General features: G+C 56.0%; 1 protein-coding gene across 1 annotated transcript; it reads left to right on the top strand.

Annotated features, from left to right (window-relative positions):
- The first annotated feature begins 504 nt into the window (after positions 1 to 504).
- KRT80 (keratin 80) lies at positions 505 to 15,764 on the top strand. The gene is made up of 9 exons (XM_062629129.1): positions 505 to 1,208; positions 4,355 to 4,569; positions 9,176 to 9,236; positions 10,133 to 10,228; positions 12,792 to 12,956; positions 13,447 to 13,572; positions 13,661 to 13,881; positions 14,218 to 14,273; positions 14,369 to 15,764. The coding sequence occupies exons 1-9, from the start codon at positions 915 to 917 to the stop codon at positions 14,569 to 14,571; spliced, it is 1,437 nt and encodes a 478-aa protein (XP_062485113.1). The 5' UTR covers positions 505 to 914; the 3' UTR covers positions 14,572 to 15,764.
- The last annotated feature ends 10,533 nt before the right edge of the window (positions 15,765 to 26,297 follow it).

Genomic DNA, 26,297 nt, shown 5'->3' on the forward strand with positions numbered 1-26,297 from the left:
AGCGAGGTCCAAGCAGGTATTTAAGGGTGTGTTACCTGTGTTTTCATTAGAAGACAGTGGGGTTTGGTGTCTCCAATGCCAGCTTTTAAAGGGCTCTTGAGGAGTGGGAATGGAACAGTCAAAGATGGACTCGGACACTTCTGAACTCCAGCTTGGTGTCTGGAGGCTCTGAAGGTCTCTGCTGTTGCCAGACCAAACGACTGAGGAGCCTCAGGACTCCTGCTCCCCACACACGGGGGTCTCAAAAGCAGATCCACCATCCCTAAACCACCCAGAGCATCAAACCCGCCCGCGATGTGCCCGTGTGCTCAGAGGCAGACCACGACCACCGCTCCCAGCCTCAGCCAGCGCAGACGCTGTGATTTCAAACGCATCCCTGCCAAAAGCACCGGTAACAAGCGCCGAAATCACGGCTCCTCACTGCACACGGAGGCTGGACAGCAGCCAGGGGCTGAGCTCAGGCTCCAGGTGCCAAGCAGCAGCGAGCAGCCGCGCTCGGAGCCGTCCTGCCCGCACGCCCGCGGCGCCTTGGGGTGCTCTCCTCACCATGTAAGGCTGCGGGAAGCCGGCGCTCGGGGCCCAGCGAATTACGGGCGAGTGATTTGTCGGCGCTGCCTGTGCCCTCACCACACAAACAAGCTCCCGAAGGAAGGAGGGTACAGACAGAGGAGGGGAAGGGAAGAAAAAGAAGCCAACAGGTTGATCTGGATTACATCAACGGTTACACCCTCCTCCGCTTAATGAACATAGGAGAACAGGTGCCTGGAATTCATTAGCCAACCCACGAGCCGAGGAGACGGGAATTACGCCGGCCAAACTCCTCGGCGTGCCACTGCTCTGCTTCCCTGTGCGGCGGCAGCAGCAAAGCTTCATCTCCTCTTCATCCCTCCCTTCCCCTTCCCTCGAGCTGAGCCATGACCAACCCCTGCACAGCCTTCAGCAGCGGCTCCCTCTCCTCCTGGGAGCTGTCAGGGAAAGCAGGAGGCACATCCCCGGATCGCCTGGGCCGCTGCAGCCCCAACGGCTTGGCCAGCAATGGCTACAGGGACGGTGGATACAGATGCTCCTCTTACTCCTCCTTCTCCATCGATGGGAGACTTCTGGCCCCCGTGCACCTCGACATCGACACGGACTTCCAAGCCATGCGGCAGCAGGAGAAAGAGGACATCAAGTCGCTCAACAACCAGTTTGTGACCCTCATTGAGAAGGTAAGGTGAGCTACTGGGGACCACGGCGCAACTCAGGGACCAGGGCGGTGGGGGGGAAGCAGACACTAACCAGTCTCTCATGAGACTTAGCCAGGCCTTCAGCTAAGTATTGCCAGGCTCTGAATATCACCCTAATTGACTAATTAGCTATTCCTGCTTTACGAAGGGCCAGCATCATCTCCTGGTGAAGGGGCGCCAGCAGCATCCCCTTTGCTGCACCCATCACCCTGAGGGTCCCTGGAGAGCTCTGCCCTCAGGGTCCCAACCCTGCCTGAGCACCAGCCCCAGGGCCACGGAGCAGGCCTTGGCTCCCAGAGTGGCCAAACAGCCACGGGCAGTGATGCTGATGAAGGGCTCAAGAGAGGTGGAACCTCACCCCCAAAGCAAGGCGGCTGCACAAGGGAGACCCCCCCGCCCCAACTCCCTGCTCTGTGGCTCCCCAGCCAGGAAAGTGCCACTTTCATCTCTGCAGATGCATGAGGAGGCAGAAGGGTTTCTCCGAGGAGAACAGCTCATCGAGCCGAGGCAGGTTCGTGCAGAGCCCTGGTGCTCTGTAAACAGATGGTAATCTCCCGGCAGGATTGCTTCACTGCGCCCCACAACGCGGGCCCTCGGTGCCAAGCTGCCATGCCTTGCCTTCCCTTTTATATGGCTTGGGTTTGCCTCGTGGAGGACCTGAATTCACACTGGGCCGGGGGGAGCATCTCCACCAGCATCTCCCCACAGGGAGCCAGCCATGGCTCCGTGTGCGCAGAGAGGGTACCAGGGGGCTGCCTCTGTATGGAGGGGCACGGCAGCCCCCTGGTTGTGTTGTACGTGCTGCAGGGCTGGTCCTTTGGCTCTCCAGAGCAGGGCTCGTGTGGATGTTAACCCTGCTCAGAAACCAGCCCTCAGCAGAAAGGACAGGGGTAGGGGCATGGCACAACCTGTACATGAGGCAGAGCACAGGCACGAGCCTGTCCCGTGCAAATAGGGATGGAAGGAGGGAGAGAGCCTCCAGCTTCCCTGATAAACCCGGTCTGATGGCCTGCAGTAAGCGTGCATCACAGAGCATGATGGACAGAAGATGCTAACACTCCACCTCAGCTGGGTGGCTTTGATTTTAGGGCTGGCAGCTCCTGCTGGCAGCTTGGAAGGCTGTAGCTTCAAGGGGTACATCAAGAGGTAAACTCCAGCCTTCTGCCTCAGGCCCTCATTCCAGAGGAAAGGAATGGCACTTCCTCCTCGAAGACAATGTGTCTTTGGAATTAGATGGTCCTCAGGTCACTGACCTCACACTGACTTTGGGAGTTTGCTGCTGATGGTTTTCCAGCAGGATGCTCCAGACCTCCTGGTGTTTATTTCCCATCTGGATACGTGCAGGGTAGAAGACAAGGAAAAGCCAAGTCATGGAGCCCCTGTTTGAAGCCCTGAGCAGCACAGAGGCTCTGAGGACCAAGCTCTGGTCACTATTTCTATACTCAGGCATCCCTTTCCAGGCAATGAGGTGAGGTCTGGGTGATTCTGCTGCTGCAAAGCTCCTGTCAGAAGACTCTGCAAGGATAAGAGGGATGCTGTATAAGAAGCCAAGATGTAACAGCCTTGTGGATGGGCAAGGTGTGGCGACAGGAAAGAGACTGAAGAGTCTGGGGAGGGAGAAAAAGAGCAGCCAAGGATTAGGAGCAAGGTCAGGACCTCAGACTTCATTTGGGGGTCAAAGATGGATTTGGAACAACAGCCAAGGCATTCACTTACCAGCCCGACAGGGAAGCTGTTCCCTACAGCCAACCCCCCAGGTTGACCCCAGCCCCACAAGATGCTGCAGATGGAGAGAAGAAATGGCCCAATTGGCTCCTGGTAGCCCTGGAGACCGCTTACTTGTGCCACTTGTGATGCCCCTTCCTGGCTTCCCTGCAGCATCCTTCCCTGGTTCCCAGCCTCAGGCATGCACACAGAGCGTGCCAGGACAAAGCAGGCAGCCAGCAGACTGGACTGCTGGTGGGATGCCTCAGGATATCAGGAAGAAAGGACTAGATCTCTAACAGCAAGACCTGGAAGATCCCAACACTCGCATCCCTTTCAGCTGCAAACTGACTGAGCATCGGTGAGCTCGTGCTCTGCTTGGCTGCTCTCTGCTCCTGCTTCCCTCTCTGTTCAACCAGAAGATCCTAAGGTCCTTTGAGCCCCAAGGATTGTATGAGTTTGCTGCCTCCCACCCTGTGCATCTGTGCAGTGTCAGCAGCTGGGAACGCTGCCTCTTCAATGCACTTTGTGCCACAGGTTAAAGGGAAAGCAGAAGGTCCAGGCCTGATAGCATCTGCACCCCACTGCTCACCACACAGACAACAGCATCCCCATTGAATCACCTCCGTGACAGGGGAGGAAGCTGTTGGAGGCAAGGCCCAGTGAGCAGCCAGAACGTGAGTGAAGGAGCTCAGCTCTGTTGAGAGCATTACAAGAGAGAGGTAGCAATTAGATAATGAATTGAAGTTAGTCAGGAGCTTTGAAGATGAAAACTGTTAAACCCTGAGCATCCCTGCTCAGGTGGTGAGCGTTGCGAGCAAGAGTGCCAGCTTCATCAGACGGTGGCTGGATGAGGACCCGGTGGATCCTCTCTCAGACAGGCACATGCAGACCTCACGTGGAGTCTGTAATTAGGCTGCTTATTCTCTGCAGTTCCCATAGGCCTTGTCTCTGGTGCTTTGCAATACAAACCTGGGCTCTGATTCATGGCTCAAGCTTCACCGCGGTGTAATCCGGCACATTGGAGAGGAGTTCTCTTGGCTTGGGCCACTCCGAGGTAGGAAATGTGACTTTCATTCGCCCTGGACATCAGTGCATGACCTGGAGTGGATTTTCAGCCTTTGCTTCAGCATGTTCAAGGCAAAGGGGACTGGCACTGAACAGGTCTTATTTTTCAGTGATTTAATAGAAGGTGCTTGTTCATGTTGATGCAAACATGTCCTGTCAAGAAATCCAGGAGGAGGTGTTGTGTAAAACCCCTTAAAGTCCCCAGAACCTCATCCTCAGACCTCATTTTCTCATTCTCACCCAGATTCCCTGCTGATTCACTACTCTGAAAGTCTCCAGATCGATATCTCCTGCCCAGCCAGGAGCTTTGATTTTGGCTGTTGGTGTTACTAATATCTCCAAACCCTCTCCTGTAGGTCCAGTGCTTGGAGCAACAGAACAAGGTCCTGACGACAAGGTGGAACTTCCTGAAGGATCAAGACAATTCCCACTCGGAGTCAGACATCAAGGCCATCTACGATCAGTACATGAGCAAGATGAACCACGAGATGAAGGCGCTCACCTATGAGCAGGAAAACCTGGAGTCAGAGCTGACAAAGGTCCTGAGCACCATGGATAACTTCCGGAGCAAGTAGGTGTCTCCCAGCTGGGTATTACGGGGGGGGGGGGGGGGGGAATGTGCTTTAAAGGTTTTGGTGGGCACAGAGTGTGGGATTAACTTAACCCAGCCTCTCATTCCCAGCAAGCGATCCCTAGCTTGGTGTGCACAGCAGTGTGCATCCAAGCCAGCATCCCACCCCCTTCCCAGTTAACTAGAGATGAAGGGAAGCCCTTAAAAAGCACAGTACCAACGAGTGCAAGGCATGAGGAATGCCTTGGGCCAGGAGCAGCGTTATCAGGAATGACAGCCTCTGAAACACAGAAATGGTTATTTCCCTACTGTTAGCACAAAGCAGGACTTTTCCCCCAAATGGTTTTATGGATCTATGCTATTTAGTGCTCACAAACATCTCGTCCTTCCCCCTTCGCCCCATCACGCTGACAGCAAAACCCTGCTTTGACCAAACAGTCAGACTTCAGCCCAGAAAACCTCTTGACACATTGAGGCAGCCGGAGGTTGAGCGGAGCATCAGCTGCCATGTGCTTATCACCGCTCTGCCAAGAGCCTGGAGATGCTCAGATAAGAGTACTTGAGATGTGCCCTGCCTCATTCACCAACACAATGCTTTTCTTATTATCACTGCCATTTGCATACCACAGATGAATCCACAATGAGAGATTTTCCCCTCCAGTTCCACCCATCTGCCTACACAGGAGCTCTGGAGTCTTCCACGTTCAGGTGGGGCAGAGCCATGGATGGGCAATGTCAAAGCAGGATGGTTTGGACAGTGAGGCAGGGACAGGCATCACTGTAGGAATAACCCAAACCCCTTCCTGCTGTACAAAGTGATGCAGAAATACTCATGGTGCCCTCCCCAGAGAGTTCAGGCCAAGGATTTAAAGCCCTTTGCAGACTTTGATTAAACTCAATGTGCTGCAAGTGAGGGGAAGGACCAATACATCCACTTTACAGATGGATTGACGGAGACAAAGCAGTTAAATGTCTCGAGTTCACAGATCCAGCTGCTGGTGGAGCAGCAACTGGAACTGTTCCTTTAACCTTATGCTGAAATCATTATGTTCAGCATCCTTCAAGAAGTGATGCGCTCACACCCAGGTGCCAAGAAATACCTAAATCCCTCATGGTGGCTGGCTGGCTGGCTGCTCTTTGTTTGGATGTTGGTTTTGCTCCAAGACTTGGGCTCGCTGTTGTTTGCTTTGCTGACTGGTCCCAACCCTGAGCTTGGATCCAAGCCACGATAGCGATTGTGCCATTTACTCCCTGCCCTAAAAAGGCTTAGACTTGGTCTTCCTTGCACTTCCCTAAGGAAGTAACTGCTCTGTGGCCCTGCACTTGGTTTATTCCCTGGAAAAGCCAGACAGGAAAATGGTTGGGCTGGTGGAGAAATGACGGATCAGTCACTGTCCTTTAAGGATAAAGGTGCTTACACAAAGAGGCGGTGGGTCTGCCCCTTCCCTTTGAATTCCTTGCAGTTACCACTCGGTTGGACAATGGGATAAGACACGATAGGGATGCTCCATCCCTCGAAGTTAATAAAAGAGGCTGACTCAAGGAACAGAACCCAGCAGATAAGGACGCAGCATGTGCCATATTAGACAGCAGAGAATCCACAATGGCTTATGACCGGCCCAGCTATCGGTCTGGAGAAGCATTCCCGCTTTGTGGGACATGGGAAAAGAGTGCTCGGGAATGACCCTGCTCCTCAAAGCCCTTCATTTGTGGAGCCTTCCCTTTTGCTTCCTCCCATGCAGGAGCTGCCGGGGGGGACCTAAGGTAAAGGGGTAAATCCCACCTTGTCCCTGGGTGCTGGGGCACCTAACTCAGCGGGTCCCTGTGACTGTGATACCTGCTCCCAGCAGGCAGTGATTCAGAGGAGAGCGCTGCTGGTGCTGAGCTCCTCCAGGCAGGCGTCCAGCCCCGTCCCAGCCCAGCCCGGCTCTGTTGAGTCCTGCTCCCGAAGCCTCAGCCCAGTTGTTTTTCTGGAGCAAATGGTCTGCTTAAACCATGCAAATTTTGGAGGCTCCCAGCTCCTCCGAGGGTTTCTTTTCCCAAGGGAAAGTTGTCGGTGGGGAGGAAAAACTCCGTGACTCCAGTGGGAAAGGAAACTGGGGATGTTCTCACCCAAGCTGCGGAGCTCCCGAAGGAACGCTCCATGACCACCCCAGCAGGCTCCTGCCCAGCAGATGCCTCCAGATGTAAAATGGGCCTCTCGGTGCCCCTCTGCAGGCCCTCGTTCATCTTCTCTCCCCAGGGGCTGCTTTCCAAAGCCCACCCAGGAGATGGAGCGAGCTGGGATGCGTGCAGCTCCTTCCCAAACCAGGTTGCCACTGGGAGCAATTCCAAACGCAGAGAAGAAGGAGAGGGGAGAGGAAAGTGGGTTGGAGGCTGCACATGGTCAATACCCCTGCTTCTTTAGGGAGTCAAGCTAAAACTCAGATCCTGAATGGACCTGCATACGCATGACTGCCCAGAGGTGCACACCTGCACACGTGTGGGAGCTCAACGCGTGTGATTCGCACATGCAAACACCCACCTGAATGAGAAGCAGGGAACTGGTGCCTCTGGTGTGGGGCACACAGACATTGGAGGGTCCGTGTCTCAGACCCAGGGGTTGCGCTGGTCAGACCTTGGACATGAAAACCAGACAGAACCCCTCAACTTAAAGGTGGTTTCCAGCTACTTCCTGCCCCATTTCCTCATTCCACAAGGGGAAAACTGCCTTCATTTCACACCGCGAGACTCAGATCCACATCCCACCGCTGAAGCTTCACCCTGAAGTCGTCTTGAAGGCACACGCAGAGAGGAGCACAGCCTGCTTGAGAGCTGCTTCCCCTCTGCTTTTGCTTCCCTGCCCTACGGATGGCCCCCAAGGCGCCCAGACGCCCGTCTCAGGTGCACCAATGGAGATGGGATGGATTTAGCCCTTATGCTCCATCCCCATGTGAGTCAGGGCCCGGCCGCCGGGTCCCTCCGGAGCCAGAGCCGTGCGGGGAGCGTGTTTGGCTGGCTGGGCTTGCTCCCTTTCAGGCAGGAGCTGTGTTTGTCCAAGGCACAGGATGATGTCAGTGCCCAGCAATGCGGGAGGCTGCTCCGGCAGGCTGGGACGCACCGGGATTGGGCTGAGGTGCAGTGAGGATGAAGGGCGAGTGGCAGGCTGTAATTAAGCTGGGTACGGAGCTGCTCACATTCTGGCTCGGAGCAGGGAAACCAGACAGGTAAATCTTGTTGGCCGTGCTCCTGGCTTAGCAAAGCAGGCAAGAGAGAGGCTGGGCTTAACACCAAGGGGGTATGTGCTCAAGAGGAACCTTAGAAGAGCCTAAGTGTAGAGCCTGTGACTGCCACGTCCCCCCTGTCAAGGATGCAACAGCTCCAGGGAGCTGGTTTTCCTGTTTCAGGTCAGCTCCTGAGCAGGACTTCCCCCCTGCCCTTTGCTGAGGTTCCCTGTGCTGCATTCCCAACACCTTCTCCTCTTTCTGCTCCTCTTTCTCCTAAAGGTTCATACGGCAGTTTGGGAGGAACTGGAATGAACCGAAGAACGGACCATGGCTGTCATTCCATAGTCATTCCCCATTTTCTCACCATCCCCCTGTTAGGAGCTGCCACTTTACCTCGTTCCCAAAGGACTCAGCTTTCCCCAGATCCATTTGGTGACACTGAGAGCTTTCACTCACAGCCTGGAAACACCACGTGCGCATCAGGCTAAAAGGAGCCTGAGGTCTCATGGAAGAGCTGGGACCTGCCCTGGCCTTGGCCAAAGAGCCAATGCTTCCCAAACATATCCATGGGAGACACCAAACCCCACTGCACGTGCTGCCGGATGGCAAAGGAACCGACCTGGTCACCACCAGGCCCCAAAGAGACCCTGTGGCTTCCTGGGCAGCACCAGCACTGGCCACACGCTCATCCCAACGCCACCAAGGGTTGGGTATTCCCTACGCTCCCCTCATCCCTGCTGCTGGCCATCAGGAAATGCCCCTGGCCTAGCTCTGTGCTCCCCTGGTCCTACCTTATCAACCCTGTTTGAACCACCTGCGGGCTGGTTCCTCTGATGGATGCTTGGCCCTGTCCCATCCCGGTTTGTTCCCTCCTCTCCATGGGCACTGTTTGCCAGGTCCTGCGCTCTTCACAATTCCCACTCCATTCGGGATCAGTCATGACACCCACCCAGTATTCCTGCAATTCCCACAGGGCACTTTTCACCCTTGAGAAGACTCCTGGAGCTGGGAAATGAAATGCTGAGGATGCCCGATAGGAACAGGAGGCAGCAGCTTAGGGTGAAAGGTTGCGAGCCTTTAGTCCGGGCTGCAGCCTCACCACAACCCACCTTCTGCCTCCTCTCTCTGTGGCAAAAGTGAGGTAACCTGAGGCTGCTGTGCCCTCAAAGTACAGTAGAATTAAAGCTGCCTCCTCTCTACTCTGGGGCTCCTCACCCTTAAAGTGCTCGTGGTCCTTCCCCTCTCTCTTGTCCAAGATGCCCACACAAGGACAAGGAGCACAGGGAGGTGGGACATCACAGAAAGCTTTGATAATGCTTTTAGGGGCCAGCGGGACAACCTGAAGCATCGCAGGGCTTTCACCCTCTGCAATTCCTTACTGCTTTTCCCACTCTCCTTAGGTACGAGGATGAAATCCGCCTCTGCAGCGGCATGGAATACACCTTCATGGAGCTCAAAAAGGTCAGTGGCAGGAGGAGCTTCCCATCCAGCCAGGCTTTACACCGGCTCTGTGTAGTCACTGAAGAGCTTGGGGAAGCAACGTGGTCCAGACACAGCTAAGGCAGGCTCCGGACTAAGGCTTTGGACCCCAGGTGTTTGGTGGGGTTAGGAGGGCAGCAGATGGTGAACAGAGCACCTCAATAGGAAAGGTGAACAGCCTGGGCCATCACAGCTCCACAAGAGCCCCAAGGCTCGGGATGGAAGCACTTGGGGGTCAGACCATACCCAAACACTGCACTGAGCCCTGGCCACGGTGGGGTCTGCACCCCAGGACCTGCCAAGGCACCACCTCCCCTCCCTGGCCTGTTTTCCCTCCGGGTGACATCACGGGTTGGGAAAGGCTGGGAAGTGATGGATGTGTTTGCTTTTGTTCCCTGCTGCATGGCCGCGCCCTGCAGAAACATCCAGCCCCAGCAGTAGCTGCAGTGGCATCAGCTGGAAGGGGAGGCTTTGTCCGCAGCCTTCCCGTGAGAGCTCGGACCCCAGGGGCAGGAATGCGGCGCGGCAGTAGCAGAGGAAACGCTCCCCATAGATGAGCATCGTGGCTAATTGCAGGTTGTCCCTGGCACACTCCAGGCCAGGCAGGGCAGCATCAGGGCTCTCAATAACCTGGGCTCTTTGTGGTGACCCAAGGCTGAGCGGCTGGGGACCAGCCCTGCCGGCTTCCTTCTCCACCCTGCCCCGCTGAGGCTTCCCCCAAGCACCCACTCAGAGACACTGCAGAGGGAAAGGTCCACAAAGGAGCCTCCTCGCACAGCAGGAGAGAGGTTTCACAACAAACACACAGGGGGAGAGGTGGGAAAGGCTCCTCGCTCCAAGCTCAAGCTGTCCATTAATGCCCTTCCGTCATCCTGTAGGATTTGGATGTGAGCACCTTGCACAGAACGGAGCTGGAGGTTAAACTCAATGGGCTCCAAGAGCTGATGGAACTGAAGAAGACCATCTACGAGCAGGTAAAGCTGCACCTGGGAGGGTGGCCAGGGAGCACACAGGGTGTGTGGTGCTGCAGCCAACCATGAGATGCTTAAGGCAGGGGCTCATGAGCGAATCCCCTTCCCTTAGATAACCAGCTCCATTTGAAAGGGGATCAGGATGCCCTCCTGCCCCACAGCTCCAACACCTCTCCCCTCTAACAGACACAACCCAACACACTCCAGGTCCCCTCAGAGGAGGGGTGTGCAGCCAGGTGTGGTTTCACCAAGGGGAAGGATACAGCCCTTCAGCCCAAGGCAGAGGCTGCAGCGTGCCTCTATCTCCTCAAACAGGGAGAAGCGATTACAGCCACTTACTCAGAGCCTATAGAATGTGGCCAAGCAGGCTCAGCAGTGCTGGGAACACTCATAATTTGTCTGAGTTCTACCAATACAAACAATTCAAACGCTTGGCAGAGGAATATTCACATTCCTCTTGTGGAAACTGAGGCACGGAGAGGCCCCAGGACCTGCATCCCTGCTTCCTGCAAGGAAAATCCCTCTGCTCTCTCCTCTCCATAGCTTTGTTTTCAGGTCGTTTGCTCCCCTGTGCCTGTTGATGGGACTGACATCAATGTACAGGCACACACTGGAAGGGCAAAAAAGGGAAGCCCTTCTGAGCAGCCTTGCCCACAGTGTGTTGGTAGGAACCCCATTAAGAACCCATCAGGTTCTCTTCTTCTTCCCCTGGCAGAGGATGCTCAATACTTGCAAAAAACGTGCATCTTCTCATACACTACTGACGTGCTCCGGGATTAATAAAGAGGCTCAAGGATTGAACACCAGTGGGGAAATCTCCCCTCATCCTGCTCCTGGGGAGAGTGAGGGGGTATTTCCCTGTTATTCATGAATCACCGTGTCAGGGTGCCCTTTGTTTCCCCAGCCAGGGGAAGGCCAGGTAAGCAAGGAACACAAATACCTCTGTTGAAGATCAGAGCCCTCGGCACAAAAGGGAAGAACAAACCCATTAAGATGAAAGGGAAGAGCTGAGCAGGGAGCCGGGCCGCTCCCTTTCAACCCTGGGCACATCAGAAGCACTGCAGAGATAACAGGGACATCGCTGCCGGGTGCCTGTGTCCCCGCTCTGCTCAACAGCCAGTCACGTCTTGCCTGGATACAAACCACCCAGGAGGGCAGGGATTAACGGCCCTTTCCAGGTTCACTGAGGGCAGTCTGCATTCAGCATTGTTTGGCTCCAGCTATCAAGAGCAAATACCCCTGTCAGTGATGCTGCAGCTTGTGCGTGCACATTCCTGCCTCCCCCGTGCTGGGTCGAGCTCCCCCAGCACACGCGAGCAGCTTTGGGCAGTGGAATAGGTTTGCTAGTGATGGATGGGCTCAGAGCAGGGTCCTTATTCCCCCTGCTCTAACAAGACACAAAGCAGACTCTAACAACACAAGTGGCAGGCACAGCCTCGCAGATAGAGCCATAGAACCATGGAATAGTTAGGGTTGGAAAGGACCTTAAGATCATCCAGTTCCAACCCCCTTGCCATGGGCAGGGACCCCTCACACTAAACCATGCCACCCAAACATATAATATATATAGATATATATTATATACATATATTATATATTATTTATTATAATATTAGATATTATATAAGATACTCGAGCAGAACTGAGCAAAGGCACCTTTCCAGCAGCACCAGCCTGCAGTGATTCACACTGCCCTAGCTCTTGCCCAAGACACAGTGCCCACTCCCTGAGCACTGACAGATACTGCAGCACGATCACCCCCCTGCTCTGCTGAGCCCCCACTTGCAGCACTGGGTGCAGTTCTGGTGTCCTCAACATAAGGACATGGAGCTGGTGGAGCAACAAGGGGGATGCAAACCAACATCCTCCTCCTAAGAGGAGGCCACGGGGATGCTCAGGGGTTGGAGCAGCTCCCATAGGAGCCAGGCTGAGAACATTGGGGCTGGAGCAGAGAAGCTGCGTGGAGACCTCAGAGCAGCTTCCAGTGGCTGAAGGGGGCTATGAGGATGCTGGAGAGGGACCTGCATCAGGGACTGGAGCGATGGGACAAGGGGTGATGGGTTCAGACTGGAACAGGGGGAGTTTGGGTTGGAGATAAGGCAGAAGCTCTTCCCTGTGAGGGTGCTGGGACACTGGAATGGGTTGAATGGAGAAGATTTGGATGCCCCATCCCTGGCCAAGTTGGACACAGGGGCTTGGAGCAAGCTACTCCAGTGGAAGGGGTCCCTGGCCGTGGCAGAGATTGGAGCTGGATGATCTTAAAGTCCCTTCCAACCCAAATCATTCCATGATTCCATCAGTTCAATTACCCTGCCCTGCATCCAGTACCGATGAGTTTTGTCAGACTCTTTTTAACAGGTTGTACCCAAAGGTCCCAAACCTGAGTCTGGGTTCCCTGGATGAAGCAACAGCAGCTTCCAAAGCCTGGGAATCTCCCCCCCCTCCCCACTGCACATGGAGGATGCTTTCCCAAGCTACACAGAGCAGCTCAGTCAGGGTCCAGCTCACTCGTGCTCACTCTGTTGGCTACCTGGCATCTCAGCCCCATTCTCTCTTTGCTATTCAGGAACTGGAGGAGCTGCTGACAGAAATCAAGGACATCTCTGTTGTCCTGGGAATTGACAATGCGTGCAAGCTGGACCTGAGCAGGATTGTGGAAGAAGTGAGGGCCCAGTATGAGGCTCTGGCTCTTCGGAGCTGGGAGGAGGCTGAAGCACTCACCAGGAGAAAGGTATCTGGCTCCTTATCTGATGGGTACTGGGGAGAGGTGAGGAGAGAAGAGGGAGGGAGAGCAGCCTCGAAACTACAGGGATCAGCAAGCTGTGGAGGGACAGAGCAAAGCTGGGTTGGAGGGAGGGACCCGGTGCTCACCCAGACCAACTCCTCCTCACTCAGGTGTGTAAATTGGCAGTTTCATTGCTCTGGGCTGCCCATGCTGTCAGTGGGAAAAGGCAGGGACATCTCCCAGTGGCAGCTTGTCCCACCTAAGATGCAAATGACATTCCAGTGATGCCTCCTCCAAACAGAGCAGGAATGTGATTAACCCTAATAAGAGACAGTGTGTGCGACCTGGCCCAGCTCCAGCCAGAACAGGAGAGAACAGCCCCACATCCTTCCCAAACCCCATTGGGTGCTTCTCCGTATGAGCAGTGGGAACCTTGCAGACCCCTTTGCTAGAGCACAGGAGATAACCCCCCCCCACCATTCCACACCACCTGCAGCTGAATGAAGGCAGCATCCAGTCAGGCACCTATGGGGGTCACCTCCTGGACAGCCGCCGGGAGATCGCAGACCTGAACATCCAGATCCAGAAGCTGAGGTCCTGCATCGTGTCCCAAAAGAGCCAGGTATGGCCCGGGCTGGGTGACAGGACTGGTGCACAGGTCAAACTCCAACACACCTAACACTTCCCACCCCTTTCCTTCACGGAACCAGTGCCTTTACTTAGAGGAGCACATCAAAGAAGCGGGAGAGCATGGCGAGATGGCCCTCAAGGATGCCAAAGCCAAACTGGTCAAGCTAGAAGAAGCCCTACAGAAGAGCAAGGAGGACATGGCTCATCTGGTGAAGGAGTATCAGGAGCTGATGAACATCAAGCTAGCACTGGATGTGGAGATCCTAACTTACAGGAAGCTGATGGAAGGGGAGGAGAGCAGGTAAACTGGGCTTCTTTGTGCCTGAGGAGAGGAAGGGATGCACCCAAACATGTAGGGAGAAAGCAGCCATCCCAAGCTTTTGAGTCTGGTATTGAAGGTTTGATCAACAAAAGAACAAATCCCAGCAGTCCCCATAGAGTTCAGCCCTATTCCAGGCCCTAAAGCTTTTCTTAGACCCCCCACACACACACACTGGAGGGTCCCAGCACCTCTCTACATGGTGCTTTGCCCAGATGCAGCTGAGTGACACCTAAGGCTCACGGGGGCCACACTCCCATCCTCTTTACCTCTGTAGCACTGTCAATGTGTCCTCACACTCTGTCCTTGCATTCACAGCATGGAGCAACCGATACCCACAGTCATCAGCAGCGTCCACTCCAGACCAAAGCACCGTAAGTGGTTTTATCCCCACAGCCTGGGAAAGCCGAGGGGGGATGAAAGGTTTCTGACCCCTCCCTTCCTTTCCCCCCCCTCCACCCCCCTGCAGTCTCTGCCAGCACCCTGAGAAACTCCAAGCTCTTTGCAAGAAAAGCAGGCAGCACCAACGGGGAGATGAAGGCAAACGGAGGCAGCCCAAAGGCGCTGCCCCCCAGAAGCCACAGTGATGACCCAGTGACACCAGAAGCAGAAGCTGTCTCCAGTGGTGCCCAGCCAAAGCTCAGCTCCCTGCCCACCGAGGAGTGCTCCTAGGAGAACCAGAGCCCCAGCATGACCACAGCACCCACCGGCACCTGGAGCCCCACGAGGCCAAAGCACTTTCTCCTGAACTCAAGCCAACAGCCATGGGGCAGAGGATGGGAATCCACCCCAGGCTGCCTCCACTGTCTTCCCAACACCCCAGTTCACATCTCTGTTACCTACACGCAGAAACCAAGCCAGGATTTGAAAGACTCCCCCATTCAGACACTCCCATCGCCATCCTCCTCTCCAGGTGTGTCACCCCAAGAGGATCTGCACTCACAGCCTTTGGGATGTGCCTATCGGACACTTGGCAGGAGGGGGAAGTATTCTCACAGCAGCTTGTAACCCAGCCGCCACCAGCCCAGCCATTCTACCAGCATCCCTAAATCCTTCTGCCTGCTCCAGCCCTGCCCTGTGCGTGTCTGAGGTGTTCGGGGAGGTGGCTTTCAGAGGAAGGCAGCTTTGAGCTTTCCCCATCAGCTGGGGAGGTGCAGGCGAACAGCCTGAGCCATGGGTATGTGATACCTGGATTTGCAGATGTGGTGACAAACACGCTGGTTGCACTGAGGGATGCTTGGCTGCAGCATTTAAGTGGTTATACTGCCTTTGGGGTGGCCTCTCACTCCTCCCCATGCCACCAAAGCTAAAGCTCCTCGAACCTTTTAGTTTCATAAGCCACCTCTCTCTAACAGCATCTCCCCCTGTCTCACAGCAATGCACTCCACACACAGTGGGGGTAGGTCCTAGAAACAAGGGCATTGGCTCCCATTTAACTACAACAAGCAGGACTTGGCTTTGTAGTTACTGAACTCACACAGGAGCTTGTCCCTTACCTGCCTGACACCGGTCATGCCACACCACAGCTACTAGAGCCAGCTCTGTGGGTGCCACGTCCCCTGTGAGCACAGCAGGGGGGATGCTCCGGCCTCAGACACACATTCCCATCACCCTCTTGCACATCCACACCATGTCCTGCCCCATCCTGCTTCGGGATGCACCGTCCTGCTTTGGGAGGCCAGGCTCTGGCCCCAGCCACTGCCAGCAGCACCACTCCAGTCCCCAGCTCTGAGCCCCCAGGCAGTTGCCAACAGCCTCTTGGCACATCTCCGTTGAGCGCATCGCAGTGATTGCACGTTGCTGCAGGACAGATGCCTCTGCAGCACCCCTGTACCCACAGCACGGGGCCATGGCTGGTACAATAAACAGTGTCACACACAACCCACTGCACTGGTGGTGTCCTAATTTCTTCCTACATCCCATGTGAAAGAGCAGCTCCTTCCCCAGTCTCAGCTGAGGGCTCTGGCTAAACTCTGCACCAAAATCATTGAATCACAGAATGGTTTGGGGGGGAAAAGGACCTTACAGCTCACCCAATTCCAAGGGGCTACAAGAAACCTGGAGAGGGGCTTTGGACAAGGGCCTGTAGGGACAGGCCAAGGGGAATGGCTTGAACCTGCCCGAGGGCAGACTGAGATGAGCTCTTAGGCAGAAGCTCTTCCTGTGAGGGTGCTGAGGCGCTGGCACAGGGTGCCCAGAGAAGCTGTGGCTGCCCCATCCCTGGCAGTGTTCAAGGCCAGGCTGGATGGGGCTTGGAGCACCCTGCTCCAGTGGAAGGGGTCCCTGCCCATAGCAGGGGATTGGAGCTGGTCCCTTCCAACACAAACCATTCCATGATTCTATGACTTATGGGAGATCCAAAACAGTCAAAGCCCTCAAGGACCCAGGATGGGGAGCATCTTTCTCCGCTCTGTTTGCTAGCCACACATTAAACCTGATTTCTCACTGGGCAAGGGGAGCAGTGATGGAGCAGTGATTGATGGAGCAGTGATTGAGCAGTGATAGAGCAGTGACTGAGCAGTGATGGAGCAGTGACTGAGCAGTGAGGGAGCAGTGATTGATTGAGCAGTGACTGAGCAGTGATGGAGCAGTGACTGAGCAGTGAGGGAGCAGTGATTGATTGAGCAGTGACTGAGCAGTGAGGGAGCAGTGACTGAGCAGTGATGGAGCAGTGATTGATTGAGCAGTGACTGAGCAGTGAGGGAGCAGTGACTGAGCAGTTAGGGAGCAGTGACTGATTGAGCAGTGACTGAGCAGTGAGGGAGCAGTGACTGAGCAGTTAGGGAGCAGTGACTGATTGAGCAGTGACTGAGCAGTGAGGGAGCAGTGACTGAGCAGTGATTGAGCAGTGACAGAGCACTGATGGAGCACTGATGGAGCAGTGATTGATGGAGCAGTGATGGAGCAGAGATTGAGCAGTGATTGATTGAGCAGTGATGGAGCAGTGATTGAGCAGTGATGGAGCAGTGATTGACGGAGCAGTGATTGAGCAGTGATGGAGCAGAGATTGAGCAGTGATGGAGCAGTGATGGAACAGTGATTGATGGAGCAGTGATTGATGGAGCAGTGATGGAGCAGTGATGGAGCAGTGATTGATGAAGCAGTGATGAAGCAGTGATTGATGGAGCAGTGACTGATGGAGCAGTGACTGATGGAGCAGTGATTGCGCTCCGGTCACACCCGCCCACCCAGCCCAGTGCGCAGTGCTTAGCGCAGAGCTGCCCCTGCAGGCAGCTCCCCACACAGCCCGTTCCGCATCCTGGCTGCGGGGACACCGCGGGGCTGTGCTTGGCTGCGGGACACCCTCGGGGTGTGTGAGGCCCAGCACTGCTCTGCACAGCCCCGGCGCTGCAGCAGAGGGGAAGAGCAGAAGCACAGCGCGGGTGTTGTCCAGAATGAAACCGGAGCGGAACGGGGGGTTTGGGAGCTCTCAATGTTCCATTGAGTGAACAAGGGTGGTCAGAGAGGGGTCTGCAGCCAGGCTGGATGGGATGGGCACGGGCTCAGCACCAGCCTGGGCCTGCAAGAAGAGAGGTTTTAGCTGGTTTTCTTCCCTGCCACAGCCTTGTGGGTATCATCCCTCTCGTTGCTCTTTCTGAGCTTTCACCACCCAAAGCAATGGGAGAGAGCCCTGGGGCCTGAGCAGGGCATTAGGAGCTGGACCCCTGGGGTCTTGTTCACTGTTGTAGGGCCCAGGAGAGAAAGACCCAAGTCACTATTTCACTGTCTCAGTCACTTCTCTGCTCTGTGCCTCAGTTTCCCCACTGGCAACTGGAAAGTGAGAACCAAGCCACATCCTACCAGGGCAACACAGAACAACTTCTGCATTCCATTGATGGGGCCTGAGTTATGCCTGAGACAGTCCTATTGCTCCAGGACCTGCCAATGCACCCATCCCTCCCCCTCCATCACACTACCCATAAGCCCTGAATGACCAGGACCAATTTCTTACAGCAGGGACACAGCCAGCCCTAAAGCTGGGGAATTCCCAGGGGAAGCTCTGCATTGGCTCCCTTTGTCTGGTGAAGGGCACCAACACCCCTTGTCCCCTTGAGAAACACCAGGCAGGACCAGCAGCAGGATCTCAGGACCCCCTCCGGGCTGCTGGGGACAGTCCTGCAAGGATGCTGAGCCAGCGCAGCATCCAACAGACCCAGCTGCTGCTACTGGGGCTGGTATACTAAAGGCAGCTCCTGTTATCTATGCAGCCAAACCACAGCCATCTCCAGGTAAAGCCCTATCAGTTTCAACTGCAAGAGGCTTCCCAAACATGATCTCAACCCCTGTCTGGAGCCAAGGATTGAAGCCTCAGCCCAAGCGTGGCGAAAGGAGCCATCAGATGGCCAGGACGTGGCTCATTGCGAGCCAAAGCTCAGGGACAGCCAAACCCGGGTGCTGAGAGCAGGGGCTGATGCTGTGGGGCCGGGAGGCTCCCCAGGGACACGCTCCCGTCTGCACTGGAGCCAGCAGACGGGCCGGGGCAGGCTGAGCCCCGCACCGCGGCTGAGGCTCCGCATGCCTGAGCGACCGCCTGCGGGTGCGGAGCCAAGTGTGAGCTCCAGGCTCCCTCTGCTGGGCAGGTGGCTCCACTGCACGGGAGGCACGTGGAGCCCACGTCCACATCCACATCATCCACATCCCCATCCACATCCCCATCCACATCCACATCATCCCCATCCCCATCCACATCCACATCCTCATCCACATCGCCATTCACATCCACATCCCCATCAACATCCACATCCACATCCTCATCCACATCCACATCCCCATCCATATCCACATTTACATCCACATCCACATTTACATCCACATCCCCATCAACATCCACATCCACATCCTCATCCACATCCACATCCCCATCCACATCCCCATCCACATCCCCATCCACATCCCCATCCCCATCCCCATCCCCATCCTCATCCCCATCCCCATCCACATCCCCATCCACATCCACATCCTCATCCACATCCCCATCCACATCCCCATCAACATCCACATCCACATCCCCATCCACATCCACATCCCCATCCACATCCCCATCCCCATCAACATCCACATCCTCATCCACATCCACATCCACATCCCCATCCACATCCACATCCATATCCACATTTACATCCACATTCACATTTACATCCACATCCACATCCCCATCCCGGACCTCCTCCTGCCCCCCTGCGAGCCTGGCCTCCCAGGGAACAGGAAAACACGCAGCAAGGAACAGGAGAGCAGTGGGTGCTTCACGGGGCACAGAGGTCTGCCTGATCCTGCAGCGTGCTCCTCTCCTCATGTCCTGGTGGAACTCCAGCCTGGCTGGCCCGGGTTCATTCCACCACACACACACTGAGATCCCATCCCTCTGCTTCCAATTGGGCTGGGGATCTGCTTGGGAAAGGCAAATCCATTCCCAGCAGAGCTGCTGAGGGTGAGCAACCCCTCCCTCAACACCTCAGATCCCAGCAGCACAGGGAATGGAGCCGGGACATTCCCCCCTTGGGGCTGGCTGGGGTGGAAGCTCTGGCTGGGAGGGGGGATGCTGCCAGCCCCACACTGACACAAGACAGGGACCCTACAGAAACCCCACTTGTGTTGTGCTCTAAGGGCTAAACCCTGCAAGAGAACACCAAAAATAACCTTATGAAGGGATAAGCCATGGTTTCCCTTTGGAAACAGCTTCCAGCCCATTTGCTCCCCACCAAACAGCCATCCATGTGGGAGCATTGCTGGCTCTCCCACTTCCCCTTTCCCTCTAGATGCGGGGATGCTCCCCTGGACAGAAGCAGAGAGCACCCAACAGGCTCCCATTAAAACCAGTCACAGACTGGTCCGTAGCAGGGCACTGAGCAGCCGGGCTCCCAGAGACAAGCCAATGGAGACGGGGGAAACCTGGCACAAGCTGAGCTCATCATGTGAGCTCCACATGTTAAATGTGTGGGAAGCGAGATGGAAACGTGCTCCTGGCACGGAGGAAGGCCGGCCCAGAGCTCCAGAGCCTTTCCGCTGCACCAGGACCCCCTGAGTGCAAAGAACACCCTTGAGCCCACTCTAGTTTCCAGCCCGGTTTAATGCTCCAGTCCCACATCACCCGCATGTGCTCCCCCTGTGCCATAGCGTGGCCAGAGCAGCTCCGAGAGCCAGGGAACAATCAGGAGGACAAGGATGGATCCTGCAGGGATCTCCCAGAGCTGACTCCTGGCACAGCCGCTTCCAGGGGCTTATCCCAAGAAATCAGCTGTAGGGACAAGGAGCTTCCCCGCGTGTGGGCAAAGCCAAGAGTTTCATTTCCCTTCCCTGCATGCTCTGGGACAAGACCGTGCCTCAGTTTCCCCTGTTTGCTTTCACCTGTGAGTTAAGATGTGATGAAGCTGAAGTGGGTAAAATGCAGTTTTCCCCCCCAAAACCTCCAGCCCAGCCCAGCGCACGCAAGAAGGAGGCAGTGATTTGTGCTGCCCCTACCCTCCAGATCTCCAAGGGGCTGCCCACCCAGCTCCTGGGGGACACAACCCCAGCCCCATTGATCACCCACACGCTGCAGAGCCAGGGCTGTGCTGTCCCCAGGGCCTCACCTGCAGGCAGGGCAGGGCCGGGTGGAGGCAAACATGCCCGGCCCCATCGGCAGGGAGGAGCAGGAGCAGCCGGCGCCGGCTTTTCTCACCATATAAGGCCAGGTTTTGGTCTCCGTGAGCAATGTGGGGAGGAATGTGCACACCTGAGCCCTGCCCAGCACACGGAGCACCTCACACCCGGTCCTGCACCGAGCCCTCACGGGCACAGCATCCCAAAGGGGCTCCCCGGTCCTGCAGCCCATCACGGTGCCCGCTGCAAGGCTGGGCTGCCCCTTGCTGTCATTCACCACCCCAGACACATGGAACACCCCCTCCTGTCCCGCAGCCATCCCTGTGCTCCGTTCCCATCTCTGCCTGGCTCAGGGCAGCCCTGGGGTCCCCACCTCCCAGGCAGTGCCTGGGATACAGGAGATCTGCGGGGGGAGCTTCACCTTTGAGATGCACTCAAGGCTTTGCTTCGGGGGAGCTGGATCAAGGGGGGGACCTGCTTGGGATGCCTGGGGACTCCCAGCAGCACAACTCCAGGGTGCAATGGGGCTGGCAGCCCCATAGCCCAGTGTCCCCCAGTGCCACATCCCGCTGCCGCAGCCCAAGGTGAAGGGAGGGATGAAGGACACGCTTGGCCCATCACAAAGCCAAACCAGACCCCAGGCAGGAGGGACAGGAGAGGCACCGAGGTGCCCAGAGCCCCTGGGAGCTGTCTCCATGTGCCAGCTCTGCGGTGGCTCCGTGCCCTGACCAAAGGAGGCCGGGGATTGCAGCGTTCCCTTGTTGTGGTGCCAGGAGCAGGGCTCCAGCACTGTTGTGTCAGCTCCTTGCCCCGGAGCCGCAGGGTGGGAGCACCAGCAGGTCCCACACCTCCGCCTCCAGCCCTGCCAGGGCTGCTGCTTCACCACCCTCCCCAGCCAGCCCCAGCTCCTGCCCATCCACAGGCATGGAGGGAGCCTCACCTGAACCGGGTGGCAAGAGGGTGGCCATTTGATGTGTGCCCCCCCTTTAATCCCTCCAGCAGGACAGAGCCCGGTGTTGGGACAAGAAGGGTGGGAGCAGCATGTGCAGGAGCAACGTCGCATTCCCTGCAAGGCATGAGGCAAACCAGGCTTTTCCAGCACCTCCTGACCTGCTCTCCGCTCCACACACACACAGAGCAACAGTGGGAATCGCTGGGAATCAAGAGCAGGGAGCAGAGCAGCAGCTCTGCCCACAGATGAGGACAGGATGTGTTGCTGTATGGATTGTGGCCCATGCTAACTTCCATCAGGTCACGGCAGAGTCGGGGATGTTCCTCTTTGCAGCGTGGAGGCTTGGGAAGGCCAGCCTGGCCCGAGTGCAGACGTGATGCCAAGGCCAGATGTGGTGAGCTGGTACCCATTGTGCTGAGTGAGCGCAGGAAAGCAGACAGGACAGGTTAGAAGCAGCTGTGATCACTGCAGCTCTGATCAGGGCCTGTCTATAGGTTTCATATGCTCCAAGCTCAGTGTGGCCCAGAGACCATTTACAGCTTCACACCATCATCTCTCCTCTGCATAGATGCTGAGTCTGAGACAGCTCCCAAAGGCTGGCCTGGGCTGCAGAGCTTCCCTGGTGCTGAGCCTTGCTGGCAGGCACTGCTGACAGCCTGCTCTTGGGCTTCTGCAGGTATCAGCAGCCAGAGCTTGCAACTGGGGCTCAGTTCCCTGTCTGCTCAAGAGGTGATGCTGAAGCCTCAGCTCCTCGCCCTCTTTGCTACTTCAACACCACGCATCCCTCAGCATCCCCACCAGAACAACCAAGCACTCATGGTGCATGTGAGGAGGTGGCACAGGTCCACCCTTGGGAAATGGAGATGCTTCGTGCCCAGACCACCCAGCTCTGCTCCCTCCCAGCCCCACTGATCTCTCCCATGCACAGCCCCACGGGGCAGCCCCCAACCCTTCCACAGCCCCTCGAAGGCACGGAGGGGCCCGGGGGAGCTGGGGCAGTGCCCAGCATGCAGGGCAGGGCGCAGAAAGGGGTTGAGGTTGCAGGCTGGATGGGATGAGTCACAGCAGGATGGGCAGCCCAGCGCCGGAGCAGCCTGCTCCTACTCTCCACCCTCCCGGTACACCCTGGGAAGCTGCTCCCCGTGGGAACCGGGATGCCACAGGCGGCCAAGCCAGTACCAAAACACGGCTATTGCTGAGAGGAGATTAAAACTCTCCGTCCCTGCAGAGCAATGACTTAGCAAGAGCAGCAAAAGCCCCGAGCTCAGCAGGTCTGGGTGCTCCAGATTGGCTGCTTGGGGCTGGCAGGAGCCCGGTGGCCCGGAGCCAGGGATTCATCACACACTGGGAACGCCGCTCACCCGCTCCTGCTGGGGCCTGCGCTGTTTGCGAGAGCTCCTGGGCACACCCTGCAATTCAGGGCTTTGGAAATGAAGCACCTGGGGATGAAGGGGGGGGGGGGAAGAAGGAACCACTTCAGAGCTGAGGAATCCCAGCCCTGAGTCACGGCGGGGCTCTGACGCAGGGAGCAGGGCTGGGAATGATGGGAAGAGGGTCAGGGGAGGGCAACCAAGCCCTGCGAGGGGACCCTGCAGCCCCTCTGTACAAAGCACAGTGACAGCATCCATCCAGCCTCCCCGTGATGCCATCAGAGCCCAGCTTCTGCCCATGGAAATGGGCTGAGCTCTTTGCAAGCTTGCAAACCTTCCCCAGTCCCTAACACCCAGGTGCCCAGCTTAACCCATCTCCATGGCACTGAATCAGCTCCAGGAGCGATAGCCCAGTGCAATATCAAGCCCTGGCCAGCAATCTCTAACACCCCATAAGCATTCAACCCTTTGAGCTGCCCCAACACACACAGGAAAGAGGTTTACACTTTAAAAAGGGACTAGAAAACATCTGGGGCTCAGTTCCCAGCTCTTCCAGAGCCTTATCATGCAGCCAAAGCGATCTTTGTGCAGGGTAAGTACAGCAGGGCTGAAAGACACCATTACCAACAGAGGAACCCTCATCTGGAGCCTTCGTTATCATTTGCAGGGGTTAGAAATAAAAGACAAGGAGTAAGACACCACTGATTCAGATCTACAGGCACAGATCCACTCTAGGTTTACATCTGCCTGTCCCACTGAGCACAAAGAGGTGTAAATCCAGCATTGCCCTAGCACTTCACTGCATAGAAGCTGGGGTAACTTCACTAAGTCACTGATGCTGCATCAGTTTATCCCCAGAGCACCAGCTCTCCCAGTGGGTGACACTGGTTTAAGTCCCACTTCTTGAAGTCAGAGCAACATGGAAGAACAGTGGCTCTTCTGGGTCAAGCCTACCAACAACAGGAAACCCTCAAACACTGGGAGCCCACAAGACTTACAAACTACACAAGGGGAAACAACTCCAAAGGTCTTTTCCTGTTAAAGCAGCAGCTCACAAAGGCACTAGAAGACCCTGGGGTTCATTTTAGCCTTGGATTTGTCATGGGGAAACCTGAAACTCAGCAGCTCTTAAGAGCCAGACCCCAGGCAGCATCAGACACACGGATGCTGCTCCATCCTCATGTCAACGCCTTCTCCAACCCGGTTTTGAGGGCACCAGGGTGGTGTGGAGTCTCTGGCTGAAAGAGAAGGGCTCCATGCATCCATCCACCCATGCATGCTCCGCTGGCAGCTTCCCAGGCAGCTCAGACTCATGGCAGCAAACACCTATGGGACGTGTTGAGACCTGAGCGCTGGATTCTGCTCTCCCTGGAGGAGTCGCCCACGTAGGTATCTGCAGCGTGCACATTATACAACACACGTTATGTAGGGCACAGCCACAGAGCATCCAGAGCAGAGCCCCTGACCTTGCAAGTGGGGATCCCACGTGCACCAAGCAGAGGATCCAGGGCTGGCAGGGCTGAAGTTCAACACAAAATACCTTCCTGTAACCCAGAACCATGAACTTCCCCCTTGCTGGAAGGTTCTCAGCTCATGATGAGGCCTTAAGTGGAGGACAAAGCAACCCATGGTCACCTCCTGACCATGCAGCAATGCTCCAGCCCTGTGCACTGGTTAGAAACCTGGCTCACAACTGGGAATTGCCTCTCGGCTGCAGCTCCCATCCACTGCTTGGTTCTGGGAAGGGGCAGTGTTCCAATCTCTCCTTCCTAAGGTGGGCTGAGCCATCCCAGTCCTCTTCCCACCCCAGAAAAGAGCCCAGTTCTTCACTCAAGCAAAGGAAACCACCAGCAGCAGCCTGGCCACGTTTGTCCATCCAGGTCCTCACAAGAGGCAGCATCAGCATAGCAAGACTTCTGCTGCTCCTGAGCCTCCCCAGTCCCTGCCATCCTCACAGCCCCAAGATTAACCTTAGGTTGGTACCTGGCTCAGGTACTTGCCAGCACTGAGAGGACAGAGCTGTTGGGACCAGCTTGGGACTGTATTGAGGATGCTCCTGTCCACAAGTGGAGCTGTGATACAGAGACTTAACTTCACCTGCCTGTTCCAATGCCACACCATCACCTTGCTCCTGATTTAAGCTAAGAACACTCACAGGCATCTGCCAGCTTAAACCTAAGTGGAATAAGCAAACCTTCAGTGAGCATTGGCTACAAGCAGCAGTGGGATTAGACTCCAGCGTGTTCCACGGAGCTGGACTGGGCCCCTCTCAGAGTTACTTTTGTGCCAGTTCCTCTGGGATTTACTGAGAAGTCTGGGCTTTTCACAAAGCATCCCAGCCATGCAAGGAATGGGGTGGGGATGTTTTGACATGGACTCTTGGATGACTTACAGATCCCACCCAGCTCCCTCCGCGCTCACCTTTTAATGCTCTCTGTGTGCTCGTGTTTCTCAATCACAGCGAGCACAGGGCAATCCAGACAGCGTTAAAAGACACTGCAGGGAGCAACCGCTGCACAGAGCGGTGTCGATGCGCACGTAGTGCTGCTCGGGGAAGGTATGGGCAGCTGCTGCAGGGGTTAAACCAGAGCAAAAGCAGCCTTCCCAGTGCTGGGTGGAAGGGAGGGAGGACTTAAAGGGGTTTTCTCTCTTCAGCTCTATAGAGCTCACAGAAAAGAGCCTGCAGGGAGCAAACACTGCCCAGACCACAGTGAATACACACAGGTTGTGCCCGGGCCTGGTAGCTGTGTGTGGAACAGGCTGAGAAAGTTGGGGCTGTTCAGGCTGGAGAAGAGAAGGCTGCGTGGAGACCTCAGAGCAGTTTCCAGTGTCTGAAGGGGGCTATAGGGATGCTGGGGAGGGACTCTTCATTAGGGACTGCAGTGACAGGACAAGGGGTAAGGGGTTCAAACTGAAACAGGGGAAGTTTAGATTGGATCTAAGGAGGAAATTCTTTCCTGTGAGGGTGCTGAGGCACTGGAATGGGTTGCCCAGGGAGGTTGGGAATGCTCCATCCCTGGCAGTGTTCAAGGCCAGGTTGGACAGAGCCTTGGGTGAGATGGTTTAGTGTGAGGTGTCCCTGCCCATGGCAGGGGGGTTAGAACTGGATGATCTTAAGGTCCTTTCCAACCCTAACTACTCCATGATTCTGTGAACCCCACTGATTGTGTGTGTGTGTCTGTGTGCACGTGGGAGCATCTCTGAGCCCCACTGCCTGGCTGGCGCGCTGCAGGTGAGGCTGGCACCAAGGCTGACAACATTCCCCGGTTAAATCCTCCCACAGCAGAAAACAATTCCAGTTCTTCCTACATCTTCACCAGCAGCTGCCTCTTGCAGAGCAGAGCAGAGCAGACACTAATGCATATGCACATGGCTGCATCTCGGTGCTCAGCATTGAGCAGCTTTGCAGTCACATTTGTTTAGTCTGCAGCAGGATCCAAACCCAGCTTCAGAAGGGAATCTCACAACTGGCCTTTATTCCTCTAAAGCACATCCTG

The sequence above is a fragment of the Pezoporus occidentalis genome, unplaced genomic scaffold (assembly GCF_034315485.1).
Source record: "Pezoporus occidentalis ecotype Australia unplaced genomic scaffold, CSIRO_AGI_Poc_V1 ctg329, whole genome shotgun sequence".
Taxonomy (NCBI): Eukaryota; Metazoa; Chordata; class Aves; order Psittaciformes; family Psittacidae; genus Pezoporus; species Pezoporus occidentalis.

Excerpts from the sequence above, each read along its gene's own strand:
- KRT80 (XM_062629129.1), top strand. The coding sequence starts at position 915 with ATGACCAACCCCTGCACAGCCTTCAGCAGCGGCTCCCTCTCCTCCTGG. Across the intron at positions 1,209-4,354 it reads TTGTGACCCTCATTGAGAAG|GTCCAGTGCTTGGAGCAACA; the intron begins GTAAGGTGAGCT and ends CCTCTCCTGTAG. Across the intron at positions 4,570-9,175 it reads ATGGATAACTTCCGGAGCAA|GTACGAGGATGAAATCCGCC; the intron begins GTAGGTGTCTCC and ends CACTCTCCTTAG.